The sequence below is a fragment of the Taeniopygia guttata genome, chromosome Z (genome assembly GCF_048771995.1).
Source record: "Taeniopygia guttata chromosome Z, bTaeGut7.mat, whole genome shotgun sequence".
Taxonomy (NCBI): domain Eukaryota; kingdom Metazoa; phylum Chordata; class Aves; order Passeriformes; family Estrildidae; genus Taeniopygia; species Taeniopygia guttata.
This window is the reverse complement of record NC_133063.1, coordinates 15,505,409-15,524,022: the sequence shown is the minus strand read 5'-3', so window position 1 is coordinate 15,524,022 and position 18,614 is coordinate 15,505,409. Positions and strand designations below refer to the sequence as shown.

At 35.3% G+C, this 18,614-nt stretch overlaps 1 protein-coding gene across 4 annotated transcripts in view; it reads right to left on the bottom strand.

Moving 5' to 3' along the window:
- Positions 1-1,412: 1,412 nt before the first annotated feature.
- TUT7 (terminal uridylyl transferase 7) overlaps positions 1,413-18,614 on the bottom strand; it is a 33,169-nt gene continuing 15,967 nt past the window's right edge. For all 4 annotated transcript variants that reach the window (XM_030258478.4, XM_030258482.4, XM_072922888.1 and 1 more), the window contains 18 exons: positions 18,289-18,469; positions 16,836-17,965; positions 16,560-16,710; positions 15,775-15,861; positions 14,836-14,936; positions 14,271-14,328; positions 13,446-13,549; positions 12,337-12,426; positions 12,134-12,247; positions 11,948-12,025; positions 10,549-10,726; positions 9,936-9,983; positions 9,726-9,817; positions 9,138-9,253; positions 6,134-6,450; positions 4,255-4,331; positions 4,024-4,087; positions 1,413-2,438 (listed from right to left, as the gene is read on the bottom strand). In XM_030258478.4, coding sequence (XP_030114338.4) covers positions 2,374-2,438; positions 4,024-4,087; positions 4,255-4,331; positions 6,134-6,450; positions 9,138-9,253; positions 9,726-9,817; positions 9,936-9,983; positions 10,549-10,726; positions 11,948-12,025; positions 12,134-12,247; positions 12,337-12,426; positions 13,446-13,549; positions 14,271-14,328; positions 14,836-14,936; positions 15,775-15,861; positions 16,560-16,710; positions 16,836-17,965; positions 18,289-18,469 — 3,051 coding nt within the window. In that variant the 3' untranslated portion in view covers positions 1,413-2,373. The remainder of the gene's footprint in view (positions 2,439-4,023; positions 4,088-4,254; positions 4,332-6,133; positions 6,451-9,137; positions 9,254-9,725; positions 9,818-9,935; positions 9,984-10,548; positions 10,727-11,947; positions 12,026-12,133; positions 12,248-12,336; positions 12,427-13,445; positions 13,550-14,270; positions 14,329-14,835; positions 14,937-15,774; positions 15,862-16,559; positions 16,711-16,835; positions 17,966-18,288; positions 18,470-18,614) is intronic.

The following is an 18,614-nucleotide window of genomic DNA, read 5'->3' as shown; positions in this document are numbered from 1 at the left end:
AATACTTTAAATCCCTGTTTATGAAGTCCAAGCACAAGAAACACATTTGGGTCTCATCACCTCACTTCCCTGATTCCGGGCTTAGTAGTTCCGAAGAGCTTGGTAGCATGTAAGATATGTTAACGTGTTTTTTACATACATAATTATGCCCTTTACTAAGGCGCAGTTCTACTATCGCAAATATAAAGATAGCAGGTGTATAAAAAAAGTTGTATTTTCTTTAGCTACAGTGTGTCTTTCACACGTAATTCATGCACCTTGAATATGCATCTCAACTAAACTACTCCTGCTTAGGGGTGAGGGAGTGGGGTTTAGTGCACTACTGGGCTGAAAGCTGAAGTCAGTACACTTGAAGGAGGGAAGATTGTTTATGACTGCAGCTCATACCTCCTTCACCATTCACACTTGAATATGCAGGCAAAATGAAGCACCTTCATGATGCTTCCAATCATCAGTCCTTAGTCCCCTGCCTGCTGAATCAATCTCCACATGGAGCACTGAGCATGGGCTAAAAAAATAGCCTTCTCTCAGAGAAAATAAATGAAAAAATGAGTTTTAAAATCTAGCTAGTTCAAGTGAGTAATAAGAAATATTGATAAGCTATCAGTATGGAAGAAAAAGCCAACAACTTTCCATGCTAGAAAACTCCCATTCTAAGCAGCTATTTCAAGCCCTGGAAGCTTTAAGTAAAATTTTAACTGTTAGGAAACAAACCTCACCAGAACAATTACATTAGGGAAAATGGATGTGTGTGATCTAGTAGCTACATGACATTGACTTACCTGCTTAAGACAGTTAACTGTGTTGCAAACCTGAAAAAAAACACTTATTGCTCCATTTCTCAGCACCGATTACCTACTATTTACATCATAAAACATATTCCAGCTTTGGAAACTCAAGACATCAAAAGCATTTGAAATTCCTGTGAAATATGGTGACAGCACTTTCTTCCAATAAAAAAGGTAGCATAAATAAACAACTGTGTCCCTCCATATCATTAAGAAGGAGAGTATGCACCTGCTTTGGAGGAGATTCATACACTTCAAACCCATCAGCAAAATTGGAAGTAACTCTGAACAGAAAGCTAAATAAAGCACAAAGGTAATATGCTTCAAAGTGTGTTTAGGAAAGAACGCAGAAGAAATTATTTGTGAAAGCAACACATCTGGAAGTTCATAGATAGCTGGCTTCAGATTGGTGAACACCAAAACAAGACTCAGGATGCTAATTCTCTAAGACCCCTTTGGCAATTCTAGATTTCAGCTTCCATAAAAATAGACGAATAGGGAAAAAAAATTGAACATGACTGTTATAAATCCAGATAATTATAATAACTTAGCATTAATTCTACATTTATGTCAGGAATATTGAAAACTACAACCTCAGAAAAAAACAGAGAAACTTAAGTCTGATTTTCACTTTTTTTTTAAAATTTATTTCAGATTCATAAATTAACAGTGGTTTCAATTTTAACACGTAACTAATTCGCTTCTGAGCAAGATAAGATGGCACATTACCACCTCTGGAAGGACTTCAAGTAAATCTCAAATTCATACTACTAGTTTATGTAAATTCTTGACTGGTACAAGGATCCTCTTCATATTCTATGAAAACGGACATGTATTTTTCGCTAGTTGCCAAATATAATACCTCTATTTCTTAAAGCATTTTTGTCTGTATCCCCAAGGCCTTGAAAAAGATTCTTAGCAGCAACAAAACAGGACTGACCTGTTACCTAGTCTTACTTTCTTGAACATGAGCACAGCAACAAATAAACTCCCATAAAATCACAGAAGAGAAAATAACCCCACAAAATCTCAGTGGCACTGCTTGTCCAGAGATTGTTTTACATATGATGACTAGTGTCTATGTGTTTACTTCTCTGGAGAAATAAAAAGGAATATAGCAGTCTACAAACATCTCAAACACTTACACAAGGATTCAGTAAACAATCAACATTAATAAATATCATTTGCTCCTTCAAAAGATTCATTTTTGAAGAAAATATAATTTATTTGGCTAGCACATCATTTTAGTGCAGTTTAAAATGGTCAGGTGGAACAACGAAACCCTGAAAACAGTTCATTTTTAGTGCCTGCCCTTTTCTAAATTCATTACCTAGTAAACAAATACAAAACATCATGGCTTTCTATTAAAATGCTCAAACAATCTATTAAAAAGAGCAGGGGTTTGTATTAAAATCCACAGTTGCTTATACTAGCAATCTAAAATAAAACACCCATATTTTCATTGAACTTAAGCTGAAGGTTGTCTATGCTGCTGTCCTGCGAATTCAGATGCTTTAGCCAAAGACATTTCTTTTAAGTGAATGATGGGCCTGTGTTGCAATTTATCAGTGCTTAATATCCCTCATCATTCTTGCTGGGTCCTCTTCTGTGAGGCTTTTCCCTGAGTCATGTATTTATTGGAAAGGCTGCCTAAATTGGGAGGAAAAAGCATAATGCTTTAAAGGTATCATTTGTTGGTTTTTAAAAAACAAACGGAAACAAAAAACCCCACAAAAAAACCCCAAAAAGACTTGAAGTAACTGAAACAAAAAACCAGGAGAAAATTACTGTCAAGTCAAACTGCAATGAAAGGACACACAGATCAACTTTAGATCATTACCTGCCAAAGTGCAGTAGGAAATAATTAGATACAAATTGAGAACAAGCATTTTCTTGACCACCTAATGACAAACCATTTTGTGTTACAAAATCCCCAAAGCTAAATTTGAAAAAGCCTTCCAGCAAAGACAAAAAATCCAATGTGTCTTCCCAACAAAATGGATAATTTAAATTGAGATACTTAATTGCAGTCTTCACAAACTCCAGAAAACTAATTAGGGCCCCCTCCAACTGCAGAGAGATTAGTGTATTATACCCATGCTGCTGAAAAGGTTTGCAGAGCTGTACAAGAAATTGTAATTAAAACAATAGCAGCTGTTCTTAAAATCTTCATTGTACTTGCTAATAAATTGCTGTAAAGAAGCTACATTGTTAATAATGCATTTAAAACAAACCATATCTAATTTAGAAAGAGTACATAAAGGCCTTTATAATACCTTACTGCTACTTCTAAAGATAATTTTAGCTTGCCTGCATTTTGGCAATTCAGACCAAGGATGTGGCTTGATAATCTCTAAGTTAGTTTATCATGTATAATTCTAGACAATTACTGCAAGAAACCTTCACAGGAAAGCATTCCACGTTTTGTCCCTGAAGTATCAGAGAACCCCATGTAAGCTGAAACAGGAGATTGATACAACTCCACCATACCCTGCTGCAAAATAAATCTACCAGATCAATGACAGGGCGCACAATCGTTATGCCCAAATTTTGCTTCCAGTACAACACTCAGAATTTGTACACTTCTCCGGATTAAAAAAAATAGGTGGCTTCAGCCTGTTCAAGCTGCCACTGTGTTCAGCAATTTAGCTAGAGGACTGATGAAGAATCAAACAATTATAGAATGATTTGGGTTGAAGGTCATTTAGTCCAATCCTCCTGCTGTGGGCAGAGACATCTTCAACCAGATCAAGTTGCTCAGAGCCCATCCAACCTGACCTTGGATGTTTTCAGGGGTGAAGTCTCTCTGGGCAATCTGTGCCCATGTTTCACCAAACTTTCTTTAATGTAAATTTACCCTCTTTCTGTTTCAAACCATTACCCCTTACTATCACAACAGTGCCTGCTGAAAAGTTTGTTCCCACCTTTCTTAAAGGCCCCTTTTTACAACTGAAAGGCCACAACAGTCTTCCTTGAAGCCTTCTTTTCTCTAGGCTGAACAACCCCAACCCTCTCAACCTCTCCATAAGAGAAGTGCTCCATCTCTCTATCATCTTGGTGACCCTCTTCTGGACTGGCTCCAAGAGTTCCATGTCCTTCCTGTGCTGGGACCCCAGAGCTGGCTGCAGGGTTCCAGGTGGGGTCTTAGCAGAGCAGAGGGGCAGAATCCCCTCCCCTCACCCTGTTGGCCAGGCTTTTACACATAGTTTCTGAACTGAACTGAAAATATACAAACCTGACTGGGGACTCAAAAATACTTTTCCTTTTTGTTTCTTTTTTTCTTCATGCATAAGCACTCCCTATAAAAAAAATACACATTAATAAACCAACAAAACTGAAGTATTTAATTGCACAACATAAAAGGTTTTGCTTGAAAGCTTAGCTAAAGCTTTTCTTAATTACTTTATATGGACTTTAAAACATATAAAAAGTAAAAGATTAAACCAAAGTAGCACTTGGTGTTCACCTGATTTAATCTACCAGCATATTTGACAGCAGTGGGTAAAGAAGGGGACCTGCACAACACTTCTGGCTTTGAGCCATCTGAAAAAATAATAAAAATGAGTTGTTAATTGGAAACTAGTTTCCATTTCAATTATCATAAAACAGAAAAACACCAAAATATTTTCTGTCTAGAATCACAAAATGTAGAACGTAGGATATTATTATTTTTCTCGATTTTATGATATGGAAAACTTGCATAATGTGGTAACATACATTTAAACTAGGAACCTACAATAAATTAATCTTTGATTCCTCCTCCAGAATCAGCAGGAGACAGGGAACTTAGAATGAATGAAGGTAAGGTGGTAAGTGAAGTGTCCTTAGTCTCACAAACTGCAGCAATGCAAAGAGTCAAATCTAAACTCTTTGATCCATTTGTTTGTAGTACTTTATTCAACTAGAGAGAACACTTCAGGCACTAAGCAAGCAATAAAAGACAAAGCCCAGCCTACAGTAATTCTTTCAAATTGATATATATTAATTTCCAAAATACAGATAATAGATAAAAACACCTATTGCAGGACTTACTATTTTAGACATATATACTGTACAGCCTAAGTATAGTTCTCATGGTGATGAATGCTAAATATGATTGACTATGAAACAGTCAGGCATATTTCCCTCCACCTTAGCAGACTCAGTATTACAGCAAACAGAATGGCTGGAAGAGAAGTTTAGTGAGAAAAGGTCAAAGATGAACAAAGTCAAAAGTTAAATTTAGACCTGACATATACCTTCAAAAGGTCAGAAGCTGAATGGAGCATGGTTTCAATTTTTAATCAACTTTTCTGTCTATCCAGTACTTCTAGTAGTCTATCAAGGTAAGAATATTTCTAAATAGATTACAATTTTGAATATACTTGCACCATTTCCCTTCCTCTTCCAGTATTTTTACACAGTCTCGTGCTATCTTTCACTAAATGTATCTGACTATGAAGAGTTTCTTGATCTAAGGCAGACAGGATATTTTTGCAAGTAGAGAAAAGCTGGTTTGAAAAATGTTTCTATAAAAGACTCCAATCTGTTCCTCTAAGAGGTCAAGTCATGGCTAATTTGTAAAACAAATTTTTTCCAGCCAGAACTTAACTGCACCCAGGTTCACCTACAGGGAAACAGTGATACTTTGTTCCTTTGGAAGCTAATTACAAGTACCACCTACTGTCTTAAGTCTCAGTTTTATCTTAGAAAGATATTCCTTCACCACACAAATGATGAGCAATCCATTATATTTGAAAGATGACTTAGATTATTATATTATTTTGCTTAACAGTATTTCATTCAGGTCTATCAATCATGATCTACAAGATGAACTTCTGTATCCCTTCAACTGCTAAGTTGTCAAAAACATTATTTTATTCACAAAACTCAATCTGAGCAAATCTGTACACTTTTCATATTGACTTCAGAGTTGTATAGAATCATTCTGGTTTAGGTAAATGTGAAGAGCTGTAACACTAGCGTTTTTTGCAATTATGATGAACTGGAAGAGAAGCTTCCAGTAATTTGAAATGTTGACAAACTCACATCTTGTGACGACAATGGAAGCAATTTCAACATATTTGATACTCATACCCTTTTTAATACAAATATCTGCTAAGAGAAACCATGCCAAATCTCTCAGGATACAGCACGTTTCTGAAAGGAAGGCGAGGATGAAGGGAAAATGGTTAAATGTGACTACATTAAAAAAACCTCCACATTTACATATGCAAAACCCTTATCTGTTAGTCAATCATATTAAAAATACAAAAAAAAAAAAAAAAACCAAAAAACAAAAACCACCAAAAAACAAAACAACCCGTAAGTGCTATTTAAACTACTCAGCTTGATCAGTTTCATACCTGCAACTCCTTTATATTGTGGGCATTCCTTTTTAATATGACCTTCTCTTCCACAGATAAAACAACGTTTTTCTCTTATGTCTCTGTCTTCCAGGCGCTTCCATTTTTCTGATTGCCTGGGAGCCTTCTCTCTTCCAGTTTCCGCTATCACCCTTGCTAGTTTCCTCTTTTGCAGTGTACACAGGTGCAACTTTCCCTCCTTGATTAAGTTTTCCTTTTCTGGTGGTTTATTCTGCATTTCTTTGTCCTCTTTGCTTTTTTTCTCCTTGATTTCCCCATACCTTTGTGTACCTTCATAATCACGACGCCGTCTGAGTCTGCAGGAGTAGAAAAGTGCTACAGAATTCAGAGGCCTTACATTCACACAGAGTCAATAAAAAAGCCAGACAGAAAATGCATGTGCTGTCCTTAGAAAAAATGTATCTTCAGTGGGATAAATAAAGTGAATTGACATAGGTTTCCTTTGACTCTTCCACCAAACAGTGCTCCACTTCGTCACTCACGATGTTACATGTATTTAATAATTTAACTTTACAATCAGATGATAATACATATTGTATCAGGGGTCCCCACTGAGTAATAATTAGCATTGACTCCATGATTCCATATGTCTGATCAATCGCTTTAGTGTACTATACTATACTATTAAGAAACCCCCATCGCTCTTGCTGACAGACTGATACAGATTGGTCAATTAATCCAAACACCATCACCAGTGACCAATTAAGAAATCACCCTTTGGTTAAACAAATCTCCGTAACACATTCCAACAGGCACAGCAAGTGAAGATAAGAACTGTATCTCATTCTTTTCTCTGAGCTTTCTCACAGCTTCTCACAGCTTCCCAGGAAAATCGCGGGAGACAAAAGTCTCTCTTTGTCCAAGTGCATATGTGATTACCAAAAATACAGTCCTAAATCCTAATAATAGTAGCCCAAAAAATACAAGAACAACTGAAAATCTGGCTGCTCAAGTTGCATACAATAGAAGAAAAGAAACAAGCAAAATGTTAAAGTACAAAAAAATAGGGCTATAGTTCTGGGTTTTTTATTATTTGTATGACTCAACCGGAACTGAGCCCTTTCCTTCTGAAACTGCATACTCACTCTAAAAGTCTCTTCTGTTGAGAGAAACTTCTAACATTAGATGTGACTTAAAGGTCTAGTAGTGAAGAAACACTACCACTGTCAGACTTGTTTCATCTAACAACTTTATACATGACTAGAGAAGGAGATAGGAGTGAAACCTCCAAATCTGAAGATGATACCAGGCTCCTTTGGCAAGTTGGATGTATTGCTAATGGCTAGAAACTTGAAAATACTTCACAAAACTGAATGAAAGGCAAAAAAATGGCATGAGCTTCAAGGTGAGCTTCTTTATTTTTAAAAAACGCGTAAGAGGAAGACCTGGAGAACTATAGGTTGGTCAGTCTCACCTCTGCCTGGTAAGACCATGGAGCAGATCCACCTGAAAACTATGCTAAGGCACGTGGAAAACAGAGAGGCAACTGGTGACAACCAACATGCTTTTGCAAATCATGCCTCACAAATCTGGTAGCTTTCTATAAATAATGGTTACAGAAATGGTGGGTAAGGAAAAGTGATTGAAATAATGAACCTGGACTTCTGTAAAGCATTTAACACTGTCTTACACAACATCCTTTTCTATAAATTTGAAAGACATGGATTTGATAGGTGGACCACTCAGTGGATATGGAATTGGCTGGTTAGTTTCACTTCAAGCATTGTAGTCAATGTCTTGATGTCTGAGGGAGTGCATGAGAAGAGACTACAGAAAATAACTAGTTTTTCCTTCATAGACAGCACTCCCTTATGCAATAAATGGCTGCACAGAGGATTCAAATATATCAGTGGTTTTACACCACAGGGCATTTCTGTTCTTAGATGCACAATCCCATTTACTTTTCCTCTAATGTTGTATAGAATGTAGCTGAATGTGTGCAATGAACTTGTGCTTCAGTTCAGAATGCAAGATTAAAAATCCACTGATCTAGACAGCAGTTTGGATGTTGAGGAGGCTTTCACATCACCTTCAGCATTCTTTAATTTCAAACTATCATCAGCTACTGTGCTTGCAATTGCTAAAGCTGAGTAATTCCCAAATTAACAGGATCAACAATATAAGTTCACAAATCTCTAACATATTTGGAACAGCCACTTCATCCAACATGATGCTAGTAGCTTAGTAGTTGTTTTTTTTTACTTAGTCACAGGAAAGTGCAAATGATTTTTAATGACAGCTTTTACCACAAACAGATTCTAAACATTGGCTAGATTTTTCCATCCACCTTACAAGTGAGCATAAAGGTTTTTAAGATTTCACAGTTTTTTAAGACATGAAGTCTTTAAAGAGCTTTGTCTTAACGAAAATCAGAATTAAAGGATGAGTTTTAAGTTTAGACATTTCATAAGAGGAAGAGTGACAAAAGCCATTTAGCCATTCATCTGTTGCCAGAAGAGTCATTGAATATTGGACATGGCTACTCAGGGACAGGAAACATTCTCTTGTATGTAAAACAGGACAGTGTTCTCATGCATGCGTGCTTATGAAAAGTAATGCTGTGACATTCTCGCCTTGCTTTCGATAGGAATTGCATGATTCTGTGAACTTGACAAAATCATGTCTTGCTAGGAGCAGCAAAATTCTGGTAGTAGAAGCTATTAAATAAATAAAATTATAGTACGTATCTGTGAGTACTTTTCACAGCACATAGTTAATTCAGCTCTGCTGAATATTTAGATTCTCTTTGACTACTCCTTTCCTGTGTAACAAAATGGAGAGTAAGTATTGATACTTTAACAGTTCTGTAGCAACACTATCCACCACTGCCAAACGAGGTCCTGATACATTTTAAATTTAATTCAGGTTACTAAATAATCTGCAGCTAAATAATCAACACATTTTGCTTTAGCATCACTATCCTAATCTTTCTTGAACAAACCTAAGGGAAAAAGTTACACACACATGCCAATACTATACTCACTTTTGTCTCATGGGACAATCCTTCATGAAATGGCCAATTTTACCACAAGTTCTGCAGCATCTATCATTTGGTGCCAATTCTCCTTCTGTTAGAACCTCAGGATCAAAAAAGTACTCCTGTAGAAGAAATAATATATTTAAAATGAAAATCCAAACACCTGGAAACCAAGACAGATACAAAAGTATAAAAACAGCAGTAAGAGTTACAGAAAAGAATAAACCTAGGGTCTGTAGCTGAACCCTGCAAGACCTGATGAATTAACGGGTCACTGACCTCTTCTTTGATAGGCAGCCTTCTCACCACCAGGTCTGCACACTGTTATAGAACTGTAGTTTTAAGAAATGCTAAGTAGTTTTGATTTGGATTAAAATAGATAAATCTCCAGAATGAAATTCTGACTCTGACTAATATTCTGCATACCAAAATATTTTACATGCAAGTAACATCAAAATGGTACTCAGCAGTAACTCCCACGATTTTTAGAGAAGTGTGGAAATTTTAGAGTTTGCAGTGAGTGTAGCCACAGTCCTGCAAAGGCTAAGTTATATGCCAAAGAGCTCACACATACTCCTCTTAGAAGGAACTTACCATTTTTGATGGGTATTCTTTAGGAAATATTTTTATAGGGGTACCAAATACCCTTCTGCCATTGATAAAAGCCTTCATTATAAAATTTGTCACTGTGGAAGAAAAAAAACCCCAAACTGAAATAATAATTCAAAGATCAAACTAGAATGTAAAAGAATATCCAAGACAAGATCTTCACTTTGTAACTGAAATTGTTAACAGAAGACTTACTTTTTCTTGACAATCCAGCTCCAAGATTGTGGTTCAAATCAAAGGGATCTGTAGAAAATAACATGACAGGCATTCCTCAATGTGCAGACCAAAAGAGTAGAAATTCTTTCCATGAAAATAAAATGGGTCAGAAAACAAGTTACAGATTATTTCTAAAATATGTCACTGCATTTTCTCCGTCAGAGATCACAGTAATAAACAGTGATAGTAATCAGTAATCATACAGAGTTGAATCATTTAAGTAAATACAGGCTCAGATAAACCTAGTATTTTTGAGAACACTTCAATTGCATTAGACCTAAGTTTTTTGCCAAGGGGTTTTGTTAAATCTATTTTTCTGCCATTTACTTCATAATGAAAAGTGTGACATTTGCTTTACAACTTCTTTTCAGTAGCCAAAAAAACCCTTATGAATAATGTTTATTCTACTGAATAATATTTGCTACTAAATAATATTTACTACTGAGACTCAGTGGCAATTTTGAGATCTTTCAAAACATGAGCATGTAACAATTTATAATCTAGTAATAGAAAAATAAATAAGCCTTGTGAAAAAAGCAAAATTTTCATGTTAAAGACGTTTTCCATATTCTGGTATTTTATTTGGTTTTACCTTCAATTACAATATATTTGGAGGTCCACTGCTTCTTGAAAGTTGTAAGCAGATTTTTTCTCCTGATGCAGATGACATGCTCTTTAAAATCAAATTCTTCTGTGTAGAAGCGGAGAAGTCCCAGCCATAGTTGCCCAGCAGATTCAGTGTTTTTCCCATAGTCTGGCCAAACAACTGGCTAAAATGACAAAAGTAGTTACATTCAGTATCTATATTAAACATTTTCATGATTTTCATGCTTTCCATAATATATTTTCACAATTTATTTTATACAGAAAAACAATGGAGCTACACTAGAACGCTTCATTTCATAATTTACAATCCAATATTGGTTTTAAACAGTATATTTTTTAATCTATTAAGAATGGAAGTGGACAATTAATGGAACTTCTGGCACTAGGTTTTGCCTCTTAAGAAAAGAATTTATCAATTCACTTTATGAGTCTGTATAAAACAAAATTATTCAAGGGAATTGACCAGATATACAGGTGGCAGCAGTTATCCTCATCCAGAGAGACAAAGAACAATCAATCATCCTTAACAGCTTAAAATAATTCTGTGATCTATTTTGTCAGATTTTGGAGTTTATTTTTTCACAGATGAATTACAGCTAACCATATCCTAAAACCTTTACAACACAGCAATGGGATTTTCATAACAGGAGCTACTCCACTTCAATTCCTGTATTTGTTCTGGATAGAATTAATTTTGTCCTCAGTAGGTGGTATAGTCTGTGTTGTGTATTTAGCATAAGAATAATGTTGATAACATTGATAACCCACTGATATTTTAGTTGCAGCTCAGTAGTACCTACCCTGAAGTCAATGACTTTTCAGCTTCCCATGCTCTGCCAGCCAGCAGGTGCACAAAAAGCCAGGAGGGAGCACTACCAGGACAGCTAACCCAAACTGGCCAAAGGGATATTCCACACCATGCCCATGAACTCGGGGGAAGGGACAAAGTGGTACTTACTGCTGCTGAGGGATGGGCTGGGCACCAGTCAGCTCTGCTGGGCAGATGTATTGGGCATCTCTTGTTTCTCTTGGGTTTTAGTCTTCTCTCTCTCTCTCTCTCGTAATACCATTATTGCTACTACTGCTACTACTATTAACATCATTGTAACAATTACCAATATGAGGATTATTATTTTATTTTCTCTGATTTTGTTTCAATTAATATAGTGTTTTTATTCCAACCCACAAATTTTACTTTTTTTTTATTAGCCTTCCCACCAGCGAGGGGGTTGAGGGAATGAGAGAGTGGCTGTGTGGTGCTTAATTGCCAGCCAGGGTTAAACCACAAAACTCAACCTCTATATTTGGGAACAATGTTTTTAAAAGGAATTTCTATTCATTTGCCAAGCTACAGGTAACATTTCCAATTAGTCTAATTTACTCACCAACTCCTCTATCTTATCAAAGAAATATACATTCCAGCCATCAACCAAAATTTCAGGCTTTTTTGGCTCTTTGTAGATCTGAAAGAGTAATATTAAAACTCATTAGAAAAGCCTTTTATATTCATCACTGACATTCTTCTGATCAATACCGTGTACAGTTACTCATTTCTTTCTGATATACCATACCTCTTGAAGAACAGGGATGACTGGTGGATTTCTCTGTTGAAGGAAATAAAGCACCATAAGAGTATATGCGTAAGATGACAGGCTACCTCGAGATGCATCTCCAATGTCACATATCTAGAAAAAGAAACATGATTTTTGGCTTTCATGGTGATTATCCCTTGCTGCAGGAACTACTGCTTCTAGAATGCCTGAAACATACTTACCTTTGTAAAGACTTTCATTGTGTAACACAGATATTTTACTCTAGGATCAATAGCTGCGTATGATGACAGAAGTCTGGTGTTATGCAACGCCTACAAAAATAAGAAAGTCATGTAGAAAATAAGGAAGCTCTGAAGTCATGAAGGAAATAAGCTGAAAACATGAAAAAGAAAAACTTTAAGTTGTGTCCTCAAGAAATGCATATGTGAAGACCTGCATAGTAGGAATATATACTGAGAAAGGAAGCACTCAACAATGAGGTTATCACCTGCTCTTTTAAAAGCCAATCAACTTCCTTAATCTGTATGGAAGTGGTACAAAGCAGCATTCACAGAACAATACTTCAAAATAAGAAGCACTGATCTCCTACTACAGTTTTAAAATATTTAGTAGAAGGTAACTACTTGAATCCAGGCATTTCAGCTCGGATCTGTAAGAGCTACCAACAGACATATGGATGCATAACTTCAAGGAGAACATTTTCACACTTAGTGGTTGAGGTTTCCTCCTGAAAACTTCCTGTGAGCTCATAAAAAATCTTCAGAAAGCTTAAAAATTGTCTCTATGACTTAACTTTCCTTTGCTGTTTCAAGGAACAGGGTTTTGAAAATTAGAGACATTGAAATAAATTAAATCTCTTTTTTAAATGTTTGACCAAGAACACATAGATTGTTTTGGGTGTTTGTTTGTTTTTTACATTCTAATATGTTATAGTTCAGGCAAGCTGGGTTAAAAATTACTATTTCAGGTCTAAAGGCTAGGCAAGAGCCATGATGCTAAGAGGAGTCTAAAAAATCTGAAGTTACTTCGTTTTGTCTCTCATTTAAGAAAGACTTCAATACTTAAACCACTGTTTCGTACTATTACTGAAGAACTAATCGATTTTCTTATGAAAGTGACAACTGTGAAGTCACAACTGTGAAGTCACAACTGTGCAGCTGACCACTCATAGTAAAATAAAACCAAAAAGGTTTCTTTGAAATATAAAACTGCAACAGGTAATCAGAAACAGTTGTTTTTTGAACCTCATCCAAACAATCACTTCAGTCTCAAGAAACAGATCCTCAGTTTTTTATTACGCAACATAAAATAAAAAAGAAGATAACCTTACCAGAGTATTATATAAACTGATGTCTACTTCAAGACCACTTCTGACATGGAAAAATTTGACAATTGGGACTTTAGCAGTTGTTATAGGCAAGACATTTCTTAAACCTAGGATGAAATGTTTTATTACTGAATGGCTACAAACAGTCCTACAAAGTATCACTTAACTTCCAACTGTAGCCAAAAGGCTACAAAATAAAACCTTAGTTGACACCAATTTTGTATTTCAGTTATGTTTTAACACTGATTTTAGAAATTTGTCAAACATGATCAATCTGATAAACATAGTTTATAAAAATGTATGTTTAGCCCCCTCAAAAAATAAAGTGCAGTCTAAATAAGAGTGTAGAATTTATTTATAGAGAAATAAGCTTAAGACATCAATGATAGTTCATCACAACTCATTGGAGATACACCAAAACGAGCACTATAAAATTCATGATTTCTTGAAGAAGAAAACAGGATTCTCATGGCAGACTTGCATCAGAATGTCTTTTACCATCCACTTCCAATGCATTGAACATAAAATTACGTAGTTATTAAACTGAAGCCTCAAGTCTTAAATCATTGTTCTTAGGCATGTAAGTTATAAACATACTATCTGTCCAGATCAGATGTGGTCCAATAACATCATAAACTTGAATACCTATATATACAAACAAAAATAAATCCAAACGTTCACAACACTCAATCTCTCTCTTACTAACATGAGCTCTTTTATGTTAGTTGTATCTTAATGGTTTTCACCTACAGTGCCCCAGAACACTGTCACTACAGCAAATGAAGTAACAAAACCAGAATTACTTATTTTAATTTTCCAGAAAATTACCTGACTGTTTCTTGAGAACTTTTGCTAAATCTTCAATGATTCTGATGCAATCAAGTCCCTAAGACATTAAGAAAAAAAGCTGAAAGATGTATCTGCTCCAAGTATTTTAGCCAAGTCTTTTATTATGCGCCATTAAGCGTAAACCTGTATTATCAAATGTTTCATCTTGTACAGAATTATGTGAATACAAGAAATTGTTTCAAAATAGCATATGTAAAATCAACAGCTGATAATATAATAACAGAAACTTTTTTTAAAAGATAGCATTAGGCATGAAAGGAGACTGATGTGCCCCTCCATTGTTTCCCATTCCCAGTTGTTTAATCAATGAAGAATGTTACTTACCTGCACAATAAAGCTAGAAATGCAAAACTGGCTACTTTATTCTTATACTCATCCCTAGGGCAACAGTAAACACCCCTAAAATAATCTGCCTTAGTGGTAACTTAGTATTTCCTTTTAATATTAAAAGCTTTCATAAAATAATTAATTTGTTATGCTAGATACACAATATAAGAAAATTCTGCATTTATTTAACCATAAAACAAAAATCTTCTTGACCTACCTCAGCAGTTTCCAGACCATCTATTGTCATACAGATATCAAGATCACTTTGTTTGAAGCCAAAGCCATTTTTTGAGGAGCCAAACAAATCCAGCTTGGTTCCTGTAAGGCATGGGTTGTATTACAGCCACATATCAACAAAAAATATCAAATTATATATAACACAGAATCTCAAATTGTATGTAGCTGCAAACCACTGCATGTCTCCTAATGCAGGAAAACATGACTGTATTTCTGTAGTGCATGAAAACTTTCCAATCAGCTTTGCTTATGAGAAAAGAATCTCTACTATTATTGATTCAAATAAGCAGTCTAACAAATCCAGAAACAAGTTAGGTTTTCCAGGAATTAAATCATCAGCATGTAGGCTCAAGCTGACGTCTGACTGAAAAATGCTTTGTACAGAGATTCTCAGGGTAAGGGATATACCTGACTCCAGCCAAAAAAAAAAATCTTTTTCTAATTTTAAAAGACGATGAACTGAAGTCCAGGTGTTACAGGTAAGAATTCCAGAAACAAGCAAAGGAAAAAAGAATCAAATGCCTAGGTTCTGTGAATAGGACAGATATTGTACCTATATTTTAAAATATTCCAAGACCAGTAAGTTTCCGTAGAAAGTACTAAAAAACCTTGTTATTTGTAAGAGCAGTTTGATTAATAAACAAAGTTAAAATAACAAATGTAGAACTATTCCACTTCTGCTTTGATTGTTCCTTCCTACTAATGTGTGATATATATGAATAAAAAATAATCCAATTTAAAAAAAGCCTTAAAAGACTTAGAACAAAAATTAATGTAATGAAGTATTACAATGCTGAGCAACAATATGAGTTAAATATTCAAAACTAGAGTGTTTATTATACTGAAATTAAGTTTTCTTGGAAAACACTCAAGTATGAACAATCAAAAATATAAATAGAAGTTAGAATGGCCTAATTACCTGGGAAATCCTGTCTAATGAAAATTTCCAAGCTTTGTCTTATATGTTCTCGAGCATGATCTTCTACTCTATTTGGAGCAAAATCATCTTTAAAAAAAGAAGAAAAAAAGACAACAATTTAAGCAACTGCTCTTTAGGAAGAGCAAAGAGCAAAGATTCAAGTGAAAATAGAGAGGGGTTTACAGTGGGGCAGGGGAAGGGAAGAGAAAGAGAAAGAGAAAATTCACATGTGAAGGAAAGAAAGCAAGGATGAAGTAGAAGAGAAATACCTGCTCAAAGAAAAACATTAATTAGACAAATAATGCATTTTGTCTGGTCAGAAATGGCGAGAGAGAAAGGAGGAAAGTTGGGTCACTCTGAAAAGAACAAAAGTGGAGAAATGTTACAAAACGATATTTTGACATGATTTTTTCTAGAATACTGAAGTCTTTTTTTATGAAAACTACAAGTTAAGGAACAGTTAACATAATTCACATCAGACAAATACAAAAGCATCAGTCAAAAACTCCACCCAAAATTAGATTCTCAGAAAATGTATTTTCCTGGATGAGTAATCAACCAGCCAGTTGGAAGAAAAATCTAAACACCTTTTAATTCTCTAGATAAAAGCTACTGAGCAGTTCTATAAGAGCCATTACCGTTAAACCAAATTGTAGAATCGTATCTAAGAGTTGAAGGCAATGTAGCAAATAAACTGTCAACTTGTAACACCATTAGTCAGTGGGTATTAAGGTTTTCTTTTAGTTTCTTTTTCTATGGCACAATATTCAGAGGAAAAAACTTACGGTAACACTGGACACAAACTTGATCTAGAATAACTGAAAACTTGGGTGGCAGTGGTGGTAGTGGGTCAAGCTCAATTTTCTTGAAGTCTTCTGGACAATCATTCTTTAAATGACCTTCTCGTTTGCACAAGCTACATACTACTGTAGGAGACTGCATGAACAAAAAGCAAGTTTAGTTTTAGAAACTACAGTACTTTAATAAATTGGAGCAACACTTTCATATAACTTCTAACAGAACACAAGCAATACGTTTATGTTCTGATACAGCTTGCTTACCTTGCCCTTTGTAAATGCTTGTTTACTGAATTCATAAAAAAGTTCAGATTCTAAGCACTGTTCTACTGGCGTGGTCTCTTCAGAATGGCTTCCCTTCTCAGTAAGATATTCTTGACTCAAATTGTTCATCAGAGGTCCATCTACATTTTCTTTGAATTGTTTGTTTTCATATTTACTGGGGATGGAAAAATCATCTTCCTCTGACAGTGCATCATCATCTCCAGATCCAGTATAGGTGTTATCTCCATCTGTAATGGTAGCACTGCATTCTCTCTGATTTAGAAGACTAGGTGCTTCCTCTTCTTCATCATCTGAGTTAATAATTTGGGATATCTGACTCTGTGCTGAACATAGGAATTTCTGTGGGGATTCATCCAGTTCATCAGTACCTTCAGTGCTACTGTACTCATCAACGTCAATCTTATTGTCTGTTATGCCACTGCATTCCAAGCCAAATTCATCACTCTCTGTAAGTGTAGTTTGTTGAAAACCTTCTGAGTCTGAAATCCCAGATGTCTCCACTTCATGCTCATTCATAATAACAGGGAGTTCTGCACTGTCACTGTCTTCATCGACTGTCTGCTCAGCAGCCAAAATTGTATCCCACTGTCTTTTTTGTTGTTCATGCTCTTCTTCTTCCTCTTCTTCTTCATCTTCATTTTCACTCTCTGTCTCTTCACAACTAGGTTTAAAATCCTCATTATCTCCAGAAATAACTTCCTCAATTATACAGTCTGAGTCTTCATGGGTAATTCCCAGATGACTTATATCATCAGCCAATTCTTCTTCTGTAAAACTTTCTGAGCCATCACATAGTTTTGAAAGACCAATTTTGTGTTCCTTGGGAATATGTGTATGCTCCATTAAGGTATCTTCTACTATGGCCATTTTTGTTCTACCATCCAAGTTTTTCAAGTCAGAATCTTCATGCTTTATAGCATTTTTTCCTTGATCCAGCATTTGGGATTTCTCCTCACTTGCATTTGAAGAGGGTATTTTGCTCCATTTTGCACTTTTTTTTTGAGGCAAAGCAAAATACTTGTAAGTTGCTCTCAGACAGTGAAGAATATACACATACACTAGCTGGCTGTTCAGAGTTCTTGCCACATTCCTTTTGATTGAATATGGGTCTAGTAGAAAGAAGAAGCGAGTCAGCAGTGAATCTTAAAAAAATAATACTTAACATCTTACAGAGTCTGACTAGCTAATAACTCCTAAACATCGTATAGGGACTTAAGATCTACAAATTGTGCTGAAAACAATTTTTTAGTTCACTTTATTATTTCTGAAAATGTCTAAAATAATACCAATTTATTTAAAAAAAATACTCTACTACAACTAGTCCAATATTAAAAATTTCTAAGTTGTAACACACAATATTAACAGCCAAGTCAGCCCCTTATAAAAATTAAAGTTACAGTTCTTTGAAGTTTGTCGAGAGATATTTATATACCTTCCACAGCAATGCGCTTTTTGGGCCAGTCCTTTAGTTCACGAGACACTGGTTCCTTGAGTCGTATGCTAATAACCAAATCAGCCATATTGAACTCCAAAGCATAGAAACGAAGCAGTTCAAGCCAGAGCTGACCAACAGGCACTGAACACTGCTGACTTACATCAAATACTAAGGGAACCTGTCAATTACAGAAGAAAACCTTAAATAATATTTAGTACACAGGCATTTAGCTGCTATGCTTCCTTTATGTGTGGCAGAATTTATCACTCCTGCAATTGCAATAAAAACGCAATTTAAAAGTTGGAAGATATAGTATAAAGCTT